A 16959-nucleotide genomic window follows, 5' to 3' on the forward strand; every position below is an offset into this window, starting at 1 on the left:
TTTCCATAAAATATAAAACTGCTTATGATCTAAATTCAATAGCTATGCAACGACTCTCGGCTTTTCATGGTTGTACATAGTCACACAAGCATTTGGGAAAATGACAGAATTGAATATATAGTGTCACTAATGAAATTGATCTGTAGACTCATTTCATTTGTCTGTGTGTGCTGTGTCTCATAAATCTGGTGACTGACAAAAAATCTTTGATCTCTAAAGTTTAAACAATGGGGTTTTCTTTTTTTGTTTTTTTCCCTGTCTTATACCACATAAGGATGCCAGTTCGAGTATGACTAGGAGGGAAAGTTTAACTATAGAACTACATATGGACTTAATTGTAACGTAAGAAATTTGTTCACACATCTTAGTTGTTTCTTTACAATATAAAATGGCTTTGCAGCAAAAGAAGAGAGACTGGAATGTACCGTAATTTTCGGACTATAAGTCGCGGTTTTTTTTCATAGTTTGGGTGGGGGGGCGACTTATACTCAGGAGCGACTTATATACATATATATGGGTTTTTTTCACTTTTTTGGGCATTTTATGGCTGGTGCGACTTATACTCCGGTGCGACTTATAGTCCGAAAATTACGGTACAGTGGAATGAGAACTGTCCTTCGTCGTCAAGGGAAATTATACAACCTTCCAAGGACTATATCACATTATATAGTATAATATATCATATTATACTATAGTATTATAATCACTGCATTTGACACTGGCCAAAGTACATTTTAAATTTGGACTAAAATGTATTCAATAATTCTGCTCAAACTTCTTGTCCAGTAGTACAATGGTAAATGCTAAACTGACTGTACTTATGTAGCGCTTTATCTACATCGCATGCTGCCTAAAGCACTTGACAATTCTTCACGTTCACACAAATGGGAGGCTGCTGACATGCAAGGTGCTGCCAAGTCCACTGGGAGCAACTTAGGGTTCAGTGTCTTGCTCAAGGACACGTCGACATGGTCACCAGGGTTGATGATCAAACCCACAACCTTAGAGACCTTACAGCAGATGTCACCCCAGTGCGCATAGTTCCCAGTTATAGTCGTTAAACCTACAAAAATAAAAGGTGCTCGATGCAACCAACGCTTCTGCTTAGTCATCCACATTGCTATAGGCTATCATTTCCTGGCTCACACAGAAACATGCTGGGTGAAAATCAAGAACGTATTAGAAAATGTATGATAAAATGACACTCATGATTCTTGCCAAATGTGGCTTCTTTCAAATTTTTTTAAATTATGAAATTACGTTTTAGGCAATTTAAAAAGTATATTTTATGTCATTATAATTTCTGTACTGTGTACCTTATTCAAGGTGGCTGGGAGCGCCAGCCAATCCGAGTGAACTGTAGGCAAAGGCAGACTATACCCGTCTCCAGTCAATTACACGACACACATAGTGAAAGTGACTTTAAATCCAAGCTGCCTGCACAGAAGCCAGGCATGTAAAAAAAATAGGTTTTCAGTGAATACAAATTATAGCATATTGTGGCTGTCTGGTGGAAACTTCCCATGTCCAAATATTGTCAAATTCTTTTTTTAATTAATTTTTATACAGCTCAATACTGCTGGTGCATGCAAGTACCGGGAAACTGTCACCAATATTTAACATCTGGATCTTATTATCTCCTTTTACTCATCTTTTTTGACAAAATAAGTGAGAATACTAAAGTCAGATACATTTAAATTATCTTGCTATGTTAAAATTGATCACTGAAGAAGGTTCCTTGTGAACCATGAAGGTAAGGCTCTGTTTATCTTTTTGATACATGGTGTTAGTCAACTGACTGTTTTATGTTTTGCAATTTGCATTGATCATGGCTTCCTACCTTCAAGAATCAGTTTGTGAAGATGACGTAGAACAAGCCTTTGCTTTTGTGATGGATTAGAAAGCATGGTGAGGGCTCGGCATGGCCGTGAATTTTGTAGTGCATGCCCTCTGCTGACTCTCCGTTTGTACTATTTTTATTAATCAATGCCATTTATGGGTGGCAGAAACTCAATGAAGATGTTTTTGTTTTGTTTTTTAATTTCCTGAAAAGCTGTAATTTTTTAAATTAGCCTCCAAGGATTCTGCCTGACACTGATGATCCATATTGTCGATGGTGCTATTGGCTTTCCAGCAAAAGCTATAACTCCCTTAAGTGCCCCCTTGATTCTGCTTATGCTTGTCTGTTATGTATAAAGCAATACCGCGTATGCTGCAAATTATGAATTTTGTTTGTCTGTTTTATGAACCATATTTTTAATAATGTCAAAGCATTTTTTACGGAATTGTTTCCCCTGATCTACTTTCTGTCTGTAATGCTAGCTGTGTATGTATCAAAAATATGTCAGTGCTCCCTTTTTTCCCTGCTTGGCTTTACCTATTTTATTCAGACTAGGCAAGAAGGATGAGTTGTAATCCACCACTTTGACTGAATTTGATGACTGCTATTTAAAATATGCTTCGCTACACTCTACCGTGAGATCCCCTGCATCCTTTTGATGGCTTTGAGAACCGCTGTTTCGTAACAGCATGTCTATGCAACAGTCAGTGAAAACAGGTGATGTGCTCAGAGCATGACGATATTGTGTGGGAACAGCGTTCCACTTGCTATCAATTATTCATTCAGACTCTACTGTCTCTCTCCCTCTCATCATCACATGCCACTGATTGGTGGATTGGCATCCTGCTGGATTCTTTTTTTCCACTTCCATGGTCCCCTTTTTACCCGTCAAGTGAGTTTCGTGACAACAAGGAAAAACAGGCTGGAGACCAGAGGAAAGAAAACTCAACAGATCGAAGCTGAAAGAAGGCGCGCAAAAAAAAAACATGACTTTGACTTTATTCTCTAAAAATAACCCCCTCACGGTGACAAAGCCATCAATATTAATATGCGTGCGTAAGCTTACACAAACCCAAATCCAAGTGTACATCTGTACATGCACACGCGCATCAAGGTCAACTAACGTTCACCTTTGGTTGAACTCATTTTCACCAACAGTGACACTGCTGGCAGTGACTATAAACTAAATGCAACCGATATATGTTACAACAGGCACATTTTTTTGCATTCCATCAGAGACAATGCACAGTACGTACATGTATGCATTTCCTTTGTTCTTTTAGACTTATAGCCGCTTGGTGTGAGATGGAAATATGTCTACAAGCCACACTAATTACGACTATGGAAGGAATGTGTCTAATGCACTCTGGGGAGGTAATTGACATTGATTTATGTTGCAGAGGACCACGGAGGGTTTCTATCATAGCAGGCAGCTGGCAATCACAGCTCTGTATCATTAAGCTAGGTTATTTATATGTGGACGTGTGTGTGCTTGGATGTGTGTGAGCACTGTGAAATTGTCCTCGGTGGTCCAGCGTAGAAACGTCACACATAATTAGAGAATTCTGACAGAAGACCCCTCAGCTACACCCTTTTCCTCCTGCATGGCTAGAAGCACCAAGTAATGACTGCTACCCCGCTGTCCTCTAACGCATGCAACGCTCACACACACACAAGGAGCAGGCACACCGTGCCGGTTCCTCACACTCTGTCAGACATACATTTACGCGCAGGGACTCCTGCCCACGCACAAACAATCACAAGTGATATGGGTTTTCTTTTGTCAGATTGCCCTGTAAGTGCTCAAATACACTTCATTTGCATTTGCATGGAGAAAAAAAGAAAGAAAGAATGGAGGACAGACAGGGGGCTGATGATTAGAAGAACGGATGATGTATTTTCACTCCTTTGCAACCCCACTGAGAGAAAAGAGGACCTGGACAATTAACCACAGAACAGAGAGTGTGCTCGGTAATTAGCAGGAAGTCAAAGCAAGCATTTCCCTTGAGCCGAGACGTTTTCGCAAACATACACATGGATCTTCATTTCTTCAGTTCTCAAACATGTGGTTGCTCTGGATAGTACTATACTATGGGAATGATCAGCATCAGAAGACAACTAATGGGAAGTCAACTCTAGATGAAGCCAGATATGAGCGTTAAACAAAGGGCTCAAGGATATCGCACAGAGAATTGTTTCCAACCGCAATTTGGGAATTGGTACAAAGCAGAAGGACAGATGGATGAAGAACAATGGCCATTCATTTGATGCACATTCCACAGAAGGAGGACATGATTATTTTTCAAAGATCAAATGCATCAAAGTTGCCTCATATGGCATTGCAGTAACCTGCATATCTTGATTGGAAGTGCTACAATATAATAATGATCAAGAGGAAGTGCTGGTTTTATTTTCAACTCAGTAACAAGATGAAATCTGATATTGTTGGTGTAGCGTACCACTTATTGTATTGTCATGAAAATAAAAGTAAGGGTCATGTTGCAAGGAACTTGGGAAAGAGAAGGCTTGCTAGCTTGTTTGCTGTAAGGTGCTTGAGAAATAACAGCAGGAAAAGTGTGGGTGTCAATTTCACTCAAAGGGAAGTGTGAGTGTTGAAAGACACCACTACCTGACTCCACCCCAAAGCTTGTTTTTTATGTTGTTGTTGCTTTGAGCAAATAATTCCAATTACTAGCTAAAACGGCCTCCAGTTTGAGAACTAAAGTTGCACCTGTTGCTTGTCCTTCCATATGCACATAATGAATGAGTGAATTAATGTTTTTTGCAGGCTCCTTTATTAAAATCTTGAACAACTGTTCCCATTTACTAAATTATTCATATCAGTACTTCCTGAAGGTAGCATCTCCAAATATGTCCCACCGTAATGCATCAAATGGTAATCTTGCAGCTCTGCTCTTCCTTCCAGATAAAACGAGATCTTGTGGCCATCACATTGATCGTGTTTCTCTCCTGGAGGTGGGGCCCATGGAGGAGTGAGCAGCGGTATGCCCTGAGAATATAGCTCAAGACTGACCCATATTGGTTTCAAAATTCAAAAATCTGGTGTTTTATCATTAAACTACAACACAAATCTGAATGTGCACTTACTTGCAAAACGTTTTTGTATTCTTGCTCACAAACATACAATGTCACACAAACTCTATAATCTTATTTCACACCAGTCCATGTTCAAGCATTGACTCAGTTTTCTTTCTTTTTTTATCTCCTCCTTCACAGTCCCCAAACAATCTCCTTCTCTCGCCACATTTCTTTATTTGTCTCCCTATTTCTCTCTTCCACCTCGACTGAAAACTACGCCTTCCCAATTTCTTAGCCATCTCACTCTTATATTCCCAGGTTATATTTCTATGCTACATCACCTCCCCCCAGTGTGTTTTCATCTCTCTTCCACTGCCAGTCATCCAGACCCTAGGGTGTTCTGAGGTGATCAATCTTCATCCTCTCAGTGCTGTCACACTATAGGGTCAAGCTAAAAGACACACACATGCACACAATCGCAACAACGAGTGGATGACAAATGCCAAGATTTACATACAATTCCAGTGAGGAAAGTTTACATTCAGGGAAGCAGATAAACACATAAAGACATTACCTTATAGTTCATTTTTTAATGAGATATACACCACTTTTTAAAGAGATATGTGTGTGGGACTTTGGCTTGGTCCTCTACCAATTACGTGATTGGCCATTGCCATGCCCTGATAGGAGGTTCGCGTTTTGGATACAAGGTGTAGGTATTTACTATACTCCTCAGGAAGCTTCCTACCTTTGTAGGTTCTAACCTACCCAAACATACACTTTGACAAAACAGTGCAACTGCATCACTGCATATTTCTATCACAATGTAAAAATCAGCAACCTCAATGTAAACAGGAATCAAAACATACTTCCAACAATGCTTTGCCAAGGCTTTCGTAATTTTATATTGTGTCTCTATGCTGGCAAGTGTCATGTCTCGTCCCCAGTTTGTTGTGTGTAGGTTGTAATCGTCTCTGTGTGTCTGTGTGCTCGCCCCTCCCTTCCTGTCTGCCCATGATTAGTGTGATCGTGCTCACCTGCCTCTTGTTGCCTGTCTTGTATTTAAGTCCTGTCTGTATATCACTACCTGTCGGAGCATTGTTTGTTGCTGTCATGGTAATGTCACCCTGTCTTTTTGTTCCACGTCTTGTTCGGTCAGTCCTGTGGTTGAGTTTGTTAGAGAGTTATGTTAGTTACCGAGTCTGTTAGTAGTTTGTGTTCGTCAATAAACCCTGGTCCAAGCTGCACTTGGTCGCCCTGCTCCATCCACCACTCCGTATTCGTGACAGGCAAGGCCCAATTGGGTAAATCTCCACTCTAAAACCTAATACAAGACTGTCAAAAAATTCTGCCTTTTGTTTATCATTCTGGTTGGAGGTGGCAGACCAAAGTGCACTGCATCATACTGCTTCCACTGGTTGCGTTTCCGTCCACAACAGCGCAAACGACCTTCTTCTACCTGCACACGTCTAGCAATATACAAAAAGCAAGAACACTTCATCTATTCCCACAATTAAACTGCACTTTGAGCTAGACCTGTGCCAGGTGCAAAAAGTGGTATTTTAAAATAAGCCCAAACTGTATTCGAATTTTCTAATGTACCTGATGTGTTATCACAATTTTGTATTTATGATGGCAACAATGACTGCAAATAACTAATGGGACTGCAAATGCTCCCTTCTGAAGCCACAGCTGCCCAGGTCTTCCACGTGTACACATGCATGAGTACAGACTGAGCATAAAGCTGCGATCAGTGAAGCTGAATTAAACATAGCTAGGCCTCATTAATTTTGCAAAGGGCCGGCACACTGGGGAACATATCCAAAAGCATCAGTGCTGGAAGCCCCTGTGCTCAGCAGGAGAAACACAACTACAGCTTACGGGGGTAATGCTCAAAAACATGCACATGCAAGTGAGCATATATGCAGCATCAGTCTTATCACATGACTCATGAACTGCAACACCCTGCAGTAAGGCTCTTGAGCACAGAAGAGAACATTAGTCGGACTTCGTGAATGGTCTGGCTTAACGTATGGTTCCGCAAATTATAGACTGACTGTCCTGCGTGGCTCATCTAACGGGCTACTTTGTAGGAGCATGTATATTTGCATTCTGTTTCTAATCTATAAAATAAAAGTAACTCAATTAGAGAACTGTGCTCGTTGAAAACAATGCTGTTTAAGCTTTGTTTAAGCAAACAACACATGAATGCGGCATTTCCACGTATTTCACGATCCACATATGTGAAACAAAAACAAATATTTCAAAATCTAACTCATCATTTCGACCATTTGAATGGCTGCATCTTTTGTGAGCTGTGCTTTCAGACAATTTTACTCGAACCCACCAGTACATCAGCAGCCGCTCGGTCACTCAGCTGCAACTACCCGAGCACAAAAGCAGTTCATTAAATCAAAACATGCAATATTATGTTTCTCCTTAAAGAAGTGCCAGATCTTAGTACAGCCTCCTGACCGATAGGAAGACAGATGAAGCCAAACAGTGCAAGTTTTCACAATATGAGGATGATTTTATTTCATGCAACCACTTGATCAAATAAAATTGAGTAAATTCGAAACACCATTCTTTTTTCAGGGTCCACAGATGGGGTTGGAAAAAGATAAGTGCTGAGCTGCATGAAATCAAAGAGGCTGGATTCAGATAGATATATTTTTTAAAGTGGAGTAGAAGTCTATTTCTGAAAAATGTGTGTGTGACAAGCTACTCTTTTTAGTTGTTGCTGGATGAATGTGTATTTTGTTTTCCTTGCATTGGTCCAGTTAATGATTAAAACAGTTACCCTCAAAGCATAGTAACTGAAGCTCTCACTAGTGGTACTTGACAGTATCTCTGAATTCAATGTTAAACTGTTAAACATGTTAAAGTGGCTTCAACTAATTGAAATCCAGTACAGTTAATTGTGCAGCTTTAGTTGTATTTGACTTTCAAGTGCAATATATTTACACTTAATAATTTAGAAATGTTTTTCTTAATGTTTATTTTGTTAAAAAGATTGCTGAAAGATTTTTGTGGATTTTTTTTTATTCATTAATCATTTATGCATTTCGCTTTACTTAAGGAAATTGTTGTACTGTCCATGGTTCCCGCGCTCACGACCAGCCCCCCCCCCTGCATTCCCCCAGGTTGACTTAAATGTATTTATTAGTTGCAGATTAATCGGCTGATCAATAATAGATTAATGTGCACGTTGAAGGGCACCTTGCTTTAATTAGAGGGGGCAAGAAAGGGCCAGAATATGAAAATGATGGCAGCCTCAGTTGTTCCTTTGATTGCAGTTATAAGATAATGAAGCTGGGCGCCGTACCAGACTTCTAGCTCAGCGGTTAGTGTGCTGTGCTTCCAAGTCAGAGCTGAAGGTAAGTTCTCCAAGTAGGGCGATTCTTTTGTTTCGGCAATGTCAGGCATGGCACAAAATGGCTGGGAAAGGTCTCTTTCCATCTCACAATGGCCCACAAAGAAACAAATGTCTCCGTTACGTTTATTACATGACTACAGGGCTTCACTTACTGTTAGTGACTCTGGAAATGAGCATCAGGTAAACACTGAGACTGTAAAAATTGAGGTGGAGACAAAAATGTCTGACCTGGTTTCTAGTGGGACATTGCTGTTGAGTACCCAGCTGTCTTGGAGCTGCACAGACTCAGGAGTGGTTGGTCCATCCCCGGTTCCTGGAGCTGGGGCATGAATGGGGTTGCGGCCACCTCTCAGTGTGTTTCTGTTTAGGCTGTTTGCAGACTGGTGCGACAAGGTGTGATGATTGTGTGGAGGGGGCAGCGGAGGCCTGTAGTTTGATTGGGTGTGGTGGTTGGACACCCCTGGAAGAAGACAAGTGAAATGGTAAAAGGCATGTTAAAAAGTGTAATATTCACATTTGAAATGGTGAGAATTCATTCATACGAAATCTTTAGCAACACAGACATGAATCTAATCATTGTTGCACTTTTATCTTGATAGATTTTGTCCAGTGTTTAATCAGCTCTTTAACCTTACAGCAGAGATAAGGTGTTTGTGTGTGTGTGTGGGGGGGGGGGGCAGGTGAGGGGGGTGAATATATATATATATACCACTCAGCATAGAATGCCCCCATCCTTGTTCTTTGACTTGGGCGAAACATGTCAGCTAGAATCTAATATTGGCCTTCCAGCACTGAGCTAATGGACTGTTGAGGGAGAGCGCTGGAAAAACAAACTCAGATGACCCAGACAAGTACACCCATTCACACATCCCATTTCTGTCTGAGGCTCTGTGTGTGCATGATAAGCAAGAGCTTGTGCTTACGTGTATTTGTGCATAGAAATCAATAAACCACAGTGAAAGTAAGCTCCACAAAGTTGCAGCATTTGCATTCTTATTTGTGCACACGTACACACACAGACACGCATGCACACGGATGCTCACAGATTAGGCATAAGCAAAATTATATCAACAGTGGAAAATTCCTTCACTTCACAGCAATACTCACTCATCTATGATGGTACAGACATGACAAGATATTGCATCAATTGACTTTGAACTTTCCACACACATTGTTTCATTCTCGTGATTGAACACATCTAATTGGAGAACACATTATAACAAGTCTGTTTGTATGTTACCTTCCTGGTAGACATGAAAAGAAGGGATAAGGTTCATACAGTAGATGAACCTTGAAGTGGCATCAAAGAAAGCTTTTGTACCACATACGATCAGCCTCCTTTATTGATCATCTCTGGAATTTGATGAGGAAAGAAGACCAAAGAAGAGGAGATATAAATGGGCTGCTTCTCTCCTTTGACATTTGCAATTCATAATTCTTGCTGGATGAGCATTTAGATTAGATTCAAGGCAGCGAGCTCTCTTGTAATTCCAGATGCTTGGAAGGTGACCTGCTTCCACCACCACAGGGATGTAGGTGCCACCCACATGCTGCTGAGGAACAGATGCTCATGAAAGGAGACAAGATGAGAAGGAGACACTAGGAAGATGGAGGAGGTCTGACCTATTCCTAACAATTGAGACATAAACATCTGTTTGCACATGCTGGATGCTCTTGGGAGAAAAGGCACGCACCCGCAGTTACAGACATTGACTTTTGCAAACATAGCCACAACTGAGCACCTGGAAGACAATTTGCGATTAACTCTTGCATCATATATGCTGAGAGTGCCAATTGATAGTAAAGTAGGTAGATGTCTCTTGTCTTCTGCTTGTCCTACTTTGTCTTGTCATTTGTTGCTGAGGATGTCCTTTACTGAGTTTTAAAAGCACTCAGAGAGAAAGCTTGTTTGTGAAAAACCTTTCATGAGTAAATTTGGTGACTTTGCCTCTTTGTAACAGCTCTATAAATGGGAAATAGGACCACCTGCATCCTACACTTATTCAAACAAAACAAAAAAAGATGTGTAGGCATGGACAAAAAGTCCTTGCAATACAAAAATCTGAGTAATACATTTGCTAGCTTATACACTGGCTTACTTATTTTAACGTGCATGCATGTAAAAATGTGTTGTTTTCTAGGGAAACTTCCTGCAATATAGAGCATATTTTTGGAATCTAAATTCTAAATTTACATAAATATTGCAGCAGAACAGCGGAACAACGGTAAGCATTTTTTTTTTATATAGTTGAGAGGTTCCACGTTCAACTCGTATTTCTTTGTGAAGTTTGCATGTTCTACCCTGCTTGCAACCTTTTTCACGACGTCCACTAGCTTTTACACAAAACATGCCTCGTAGGTTAAGTGAAGAATAATTGGCCATGGATGTCAATGCTTTTTTGTTTCTACGTATGTTCCCTCCGATTGACTGGGAAATAGATGGATGGATGAATATTGTTGGCAAATCTAGTCTGGAGGGGAGTATATTTGACAGGGCTGCAGTTAACGTTCTAAGTTTAAATAATACTCATAGCACATGGAGATTTTAAGACAACAGAGAGCAATCTTACTTTTATGACTGACAACACAACCTGTTACATTTCTTTTTTTAATGAAAATCTGGTACCAAATCAGAGTTTGATAAATACCCTTATACATTCTTTATAAAAATCACAAAGCGTTTTTAAAGTGAAAATAGGAGGGGGGCAAAACTTATCGGAGGCTTTTTTCTTTTAATACGGTATAGATTCTGTACTGTACTGATTTAATTATTTGGCTGAAAAAAATAAGATTAAGAATAAATTTAACATATAATGTATAACATAATTTTTTTTTTTGTGGTTCTTCTTTGCTCACAACAATGAAGCTATATCTCACATTTTCCGGATACTTCATTTTTAGTATTGGTTTATTTTTATAGAAAAAAAGAAAAATGCAAAAACTGGCAGATTTATGATGAATTTTAGAGAAGATATTTGAATATCAGTACTTGTGTTACGTTGCAATGCATTAATACGTAAAACAAACAAAAGAAAACAACGAACAGCAACAATTGGCTGATTTAGCTTGCCAAATTAAAATATTTTTTTCAACTCCCAGCGCATTAAATCAGCGAACCGATTAATCGGTCAAGTCTGATGAACTACTCGTGAGAAAAGACTAAAAAAAAAAAAAACAGTCTATCAGATTACTTTATTAACTTCTTATAAGCAGCCTTTATCCGGCGTTTTACAATCAGAGGTTTGTTTGTTTATTTACCAACTTCGACAAAAAGGAGAATTTATTTAAAAGAAATTCATGGACTCCTAATCTATAACTATGGGGCTGAGATAACATAAAGCATGTGTGACAAAGCAAATGAAAACTCATTTCTATTTCTTATCCGTCACTTATACAGAACTGCCGAAGAGAGAACACATACCAGATTCGCCACGGAGCAGAGACACTGCACAGCTTGGAGTAAATGGGTCAGATAAAATAAAGATAGCAGACTGATAAATTTGAATTCCACTTACTTAAGTACAAGCGACAGGTACGCTAATAGGTTGTTTTTACCAAAAAGGCAGGCTGACAGAAGACAAAACATGTGGTGGATAAACACGGCAATTAAGGAGCAGCGAGCTCTCCTTTTATTCTTCTCTTATCTGTCTTTGTTTCCGACTTCTCTCTTTCACTGCATGGGTAAACAGCAATTGTTGACATGTTTTCTCAACAATCCTGATGGGTTTTCAGTCTCAACAATAGCTCAGAGCCTCTCTGACTGCTCTGTGGATTGACCCATTTTATTCCCACCACGTCCCCGGCGCCCACCAAAGGGGACAGTCGGCGTAAACTCCAGAGTTCGGCTCGAGCTAATCCCTGGAAGTTCATTATACGCCCCAATTCAAAGGACACTCATTCAGCGGAGGAACATCAGCCTGCTAACCTGCCTCCCTTGTAAAGAACACCGTCTTCTGTGCTTGTGTGTTGCCAGCTGGCAGCAGCATCCGGCTGAAGCAGTTTGTTTCGCAGCCCTGGATGGGCAAAGTGTTTAATGACATTTTCTGTGGTTCACACAGAAAAGTTGCTGGGTAGGATTTGTGTGTTTTTGTGTGCGTGCGTGCATGTGTAGGGCAGAAATGTCTATTCAGCAGTTAAGTGGGATCATTGCAAGCCTTTGCCGCCCCCTTTTCGTCATTGCCTACCCTCTCTCTATCCTTTTTCACTGCATTTCTCCATCTCTTTACCACATTTGTCACATCTTGTTTTAATCCTTGCTTTAAGGGAAAAGTCATATTTGTTTTTCTCCAATTTCACCAGAAGCTTATTGCTAGGCTGTTTATGTCTTACAACATATTTCCAGGTGTTCTTGGTTGGGGTCCTTTGTCTGAACAAATTACACCCTGCCTATTTGTCATTCTACTCAGACTAGTGGGAAGGAGAGCTCAAGGTGAAACATGCATCTCATGCAAACACACACATCTTTAGAATATATACATACAGTCACAGAAAGACAGAACGAGAAAGTTAATTACTTAAGGTAAATGCCCCTGACCTTGTACAGACTCTTATCAAGGATCTCAGTCACACAAAACCTCACGGTCTGAACAAAGTAATATGAATTCCAATTGTGTTTGTAACGCATCCATAAGAACCTTTGCTTTGGAACAGGTCACGGCTGCCGCCAAGATAAAAATGTGATGCATGGTGACCATCGGACAATTATTCAACCTTTGCCAATTGTCATTAAAGTAGTTGTCACGCACACACACACACACACACACACACACACACACACACACACACACACACACACACACACACACACACACACACACACACACACACACACACACACACACACACACACACACACACACGCACGCACGCCGCACGCACGCGCACACACACACACACACACACACATACACGCACACACACCGCCTCTGCCTTGGCTAGTCATCTCTGTCTAATTAGGAGGCAATAACCCGCGAGAGGAGAGTCATCACATTCAGCCAAAAACAAACTATGAGCACAAATGCAAGTGTGTATTTCACCCACACTCAGACATTTGCATATAAATAAACGCATGCTGTTACACAAATGTCACCCTTACATAAGCGCTATTAGAAAAGACAACACTCATGCACAATAAGCGAACATGTCTTTGGTTTTCCTTTGTTTCTGTAGATTTGTTTCAACAGAGCAATTAAAAATTTATCACATTAGCAGTGACTTAAGGTGACTTCCCAGGCAGCAGAAGGCTAGTCACTTTGGCACTAAAAATAGCGTAGCTTCCCCCCATGCATAATGAATGGCTAGAGACAGCGCTAACGTTAGCTCTTTCCAGGAGTGATCTGCTATGCTCCGTTTGGCCGTCTCAGCTCTCCTGGCGTTCTGGGGAAATGTTCCCAGACAGGTGCTCTGAGCCAGATATTATTCCCATATAAACAGTCACAAACCCAATTCCCTGCCAATCCACAGCAATAGTGTTCCGTTCCATTCAACTGTCATGCATGACTAAAAAACACAAGTCATGTCTGTCCACCTGTTAGCTTTGGTAATGGCAGACGACTATGCCAACACAAACCACACGCACGCACGCACGCACGCACACACACATATACACGCACGCAAACAGCATGCAGCTTCCTGCAGGATTATCTCGCAGTGGTCAGTTTCTGCTTGGCTTGGTCGTGCTCATTTCCTTCTCAGCGTCCACTCTCTACACGACCACATCCAATATGGTCACACAGGCCGTCATTCATGCAGACAGACATGTGGTCACATGTGGGGTGTTTTATTTAATTGCCACCATTTACATGCCCTCCAACTTGCCAGGAAAGTGCCAGGCTGCCACTCTAAACTCATTTAGAATACATTATAGACCCCGAGGGCCAATGACTCTCGCTGCAGTCATTAGATTGGCAGATTTTCGAATTACTGTATTGTCCTCCCCACTCGGTGAGGTTACCTACATTGGCCCCTAATCTTTGTTCTGTTTTCTCTTGTACCTCCATTACATTTTGGTTACTGTAAATCTGTTTTTACTTTGTCACTTTTTTTGTTTATTCAGACTTTTGATGCTTTCATGGAAGTAGCTTCATAAGTTTGTCACCCTCGTTTGCCGCCTCTGTGTTTATAAACTCAGCTGAGATTTGAAATAGGCCCGTAGAACACAAAGTGGGTGGGTGTATTGCCTCTGAACAAGAGCAAGAGATTGAGCGTGTGTGCCTTTGAGCCTCGCTTTCCCTCTTTGCCAGAGTCTGCCATTAGGGTGTCAGTAGCAGAGTGAATTTATTTGCCGCACGGTTACTGGGCTAATGATTGATGTTGCCCCAGCAAACAGTAAACCAATTAGAAGGCTGATGTAACGTCATTTTAAAAGCCTCCTAATCACGTTCCTCTTGAACCTGGGACCCAGGCCTTCCCTAATGAAGATTTATACTGGATCAAAGGAGAGCCTAACGCCATTAACAATAGATTGTATTCCACCAAAAATCACATTAGGACTTTCCCTTTCCCTCCCATCAGACCTCCGCTAAATATATCTGCTGATTACAAGTGCAGAGGCACAGAGGAGAGGAGAAACAAGGGTGGAGAGACAGGGGGACACTAAGATAGATATAGTTGGCACACGGTAACTAATTGTTGAGACAAATGTCTATGCTGATGCACCTCATTGCAGTTGTGTGTGTACATTTTATAAAATAAATGGCTGCAACGTGCTGATACCAGCACACGAGGCTTGTAACTACCACCAAGAGAATTTCGAGTGATGACAGAGGTCACACGGCGTTGGGGAAACTAATTTACTTTTTTTTGTAACAGTCTCCTGCTTTTTTTAATTCATCACTACCTTACAATTTACTTTGTGCAGCATTAATAATGGCAATCCACTCAATATACCCGTATACATAAGTATACATATATAAGTACTGTACAAATGAGAGTTTATGAAGTTTATATGATTTACTGAAAGTGTGCAACCATTACCTAAACAAAAGTAGGCAGGTGCATAAATTTGGGCACCCCAACAGACAAATGACATCAATATTTAGTAGATCCTCCTTTTGTAGAAATAACAGCCTCTAAACACTTCCTATAGCATGGACAGCCCGCTTTAAATCACACCACAGATTTTCAATAATATTCAGGTCTGGGGACTGAGATGGCCATTCCAGAACGTTGTGCTTGTTCCTCTGGATGAATGCCTTGGTAGAATTTGAGCAGTGTTTGGGGTCATTGTCTTGTTGAGGTATCCAGCTCCTACGCAACTTCAACTTTGTCACTGATTCTTGAACATCGTTTGCAAGAATCTGCTGAATCCATGCGACCTTCAACTTTAACAAGATTGCCAGTACCTCCACTGGCCACACAGCCCCACAGCATGATGGAACCACCACCAAATTTGAGTGTGGGTAGCAAGCAATGTTCCCTCTAATTTTTCATGTATCTGGGCATAGACACATGCTCCCTGAGCAAACTGAGGACTACAGTGCGCAACATCAGGTCGCTTCGGGGGGGGGGTGCTAATGGGACGTCCAACGCCCCGTGTTCGTTTCGCTTCGGGGGGGGGTTCCTAATGGGGGGGGGCGGGGGATGTTTATGCGCTGGATAGATTTCTTGTGCGCTGAGAACGTGCGGGCAGTGCGCGATTGCGCACGCGCGCAGCTTAGAGGGAACATTGGTAGCAAGTGTTTGGCATGCTGTGTTCTTCCCCCATGCATACCGCCACTTTTTATATCCAAATAACAAAAATGTAGGTCCATCAGTCCACAGCACCTTATTCCAAAATGAAGCTGGCTTTTCTAAATGTGCTTTAGCATACCTCAAGCGACTCTGTTTGTGGCATGTGCGCAGAAAAGGCTTCTGCCGCATTATTCTCCCATACGGCATCTCCTTGTACAAAGTGCACTGAATAGTTGAACGATGCACAGTGTCACCATCTGCATGAAGATCATGTTGTACGTCTTTGGAGCTGCTCTGTGGGTTGACTTTGACTGTTCTCACCATCCTTCGCCTCTCCTTATCTGAGATTCTTCTTGGCCTGCCACTCCGGGCCTTAACTAGAACTGTGCCTGTGGTATTCCATTTCCTCACTATGTTCCTCACAGTGCAAACTGACAGCTGAAATCTCTGAGCTAGCTTTTTGTATCCTTCCCCTAAACTATGACGTTGAACAATCTTTGCTTTCAGGTCATTTGTCAGTTGTTATGAGGCTCCCATGTTGCCACTCTTCAGAGAAGATGCAAAGAGGAGAACAACTTGCAACTGGCCACCTTAAATACCCATAACTGGAGATGTTTTGTCAAGAAGAATGGTCAAAATACCTTCAACCAGAATCCAGACTCTCATTGGAAGCTATAGGAAGCGTTTAGAGGCTGTTATTTTTGCAAAAGGAGGATTTTTCTGTTGGGGTGCCCAAATTTATGCACCTGCCTACTTTTGTTCAAGTAATGATTGCATACTTTCTGTAAACCCTATAAACTTCATTTCACTTCTCAAATATCGCTGTTTGTCTGCTATATGATATATTTAACTGAAATTGCTGATCCGAACAACCAATGATTTATAAAGGAAAATCATAAAAATGATCAGGGGTGCATATGACTGTATATGTATGTAGCTCCTCAGTGCCAGGAAAAGTAGTTGCTTTTACCTAACTCAGTATTTTAAAGAAACGGGTGGAAATTTGGCATCCCATTATGATTCAAATGTCAAA

The 16959-nt window shown here is 41.1% G+C and overlaps 1 protein-coding gene across 9 annotated transcripts in view; it reads right to left on the reverse strand.

Moving 5' to 3' along the window:
- Positions 1-16959, reverse strand: part of tenm2 (teneurin transmembrane protein 2) — a 216853-nt gene that overhangs the window by 52512 nt on the left and 147382 nt on the right. For all 9 annotated transcript variants that reach the window (XM_037262353.1, XM_037262352.1, XM_037262350.1 and 6 more), the window contains one exon: positions 8484-8715. In XM_037262353.1, the coding sequence (XP_037118248.1) occupies positions 8484-8715 (232 nt within the window). The remainder of the gene's footprint in view (positions 1-8483; positions 8716-16959) is intronic.

This window comes from Syngnathus acus, chromosome 10, assembly GCF_901709675.1.
Source record: "Syngnathus acus chromosome 10, fSynAcu1.2, whole genome shotgun sequence".
NCBI classification, from domain to species: Eukaryota; Metazoa; Chordata; class Actinopteri; order Syngnathiformes; family Syngnathidae; genus Syngnathus; species Syngnathus acus.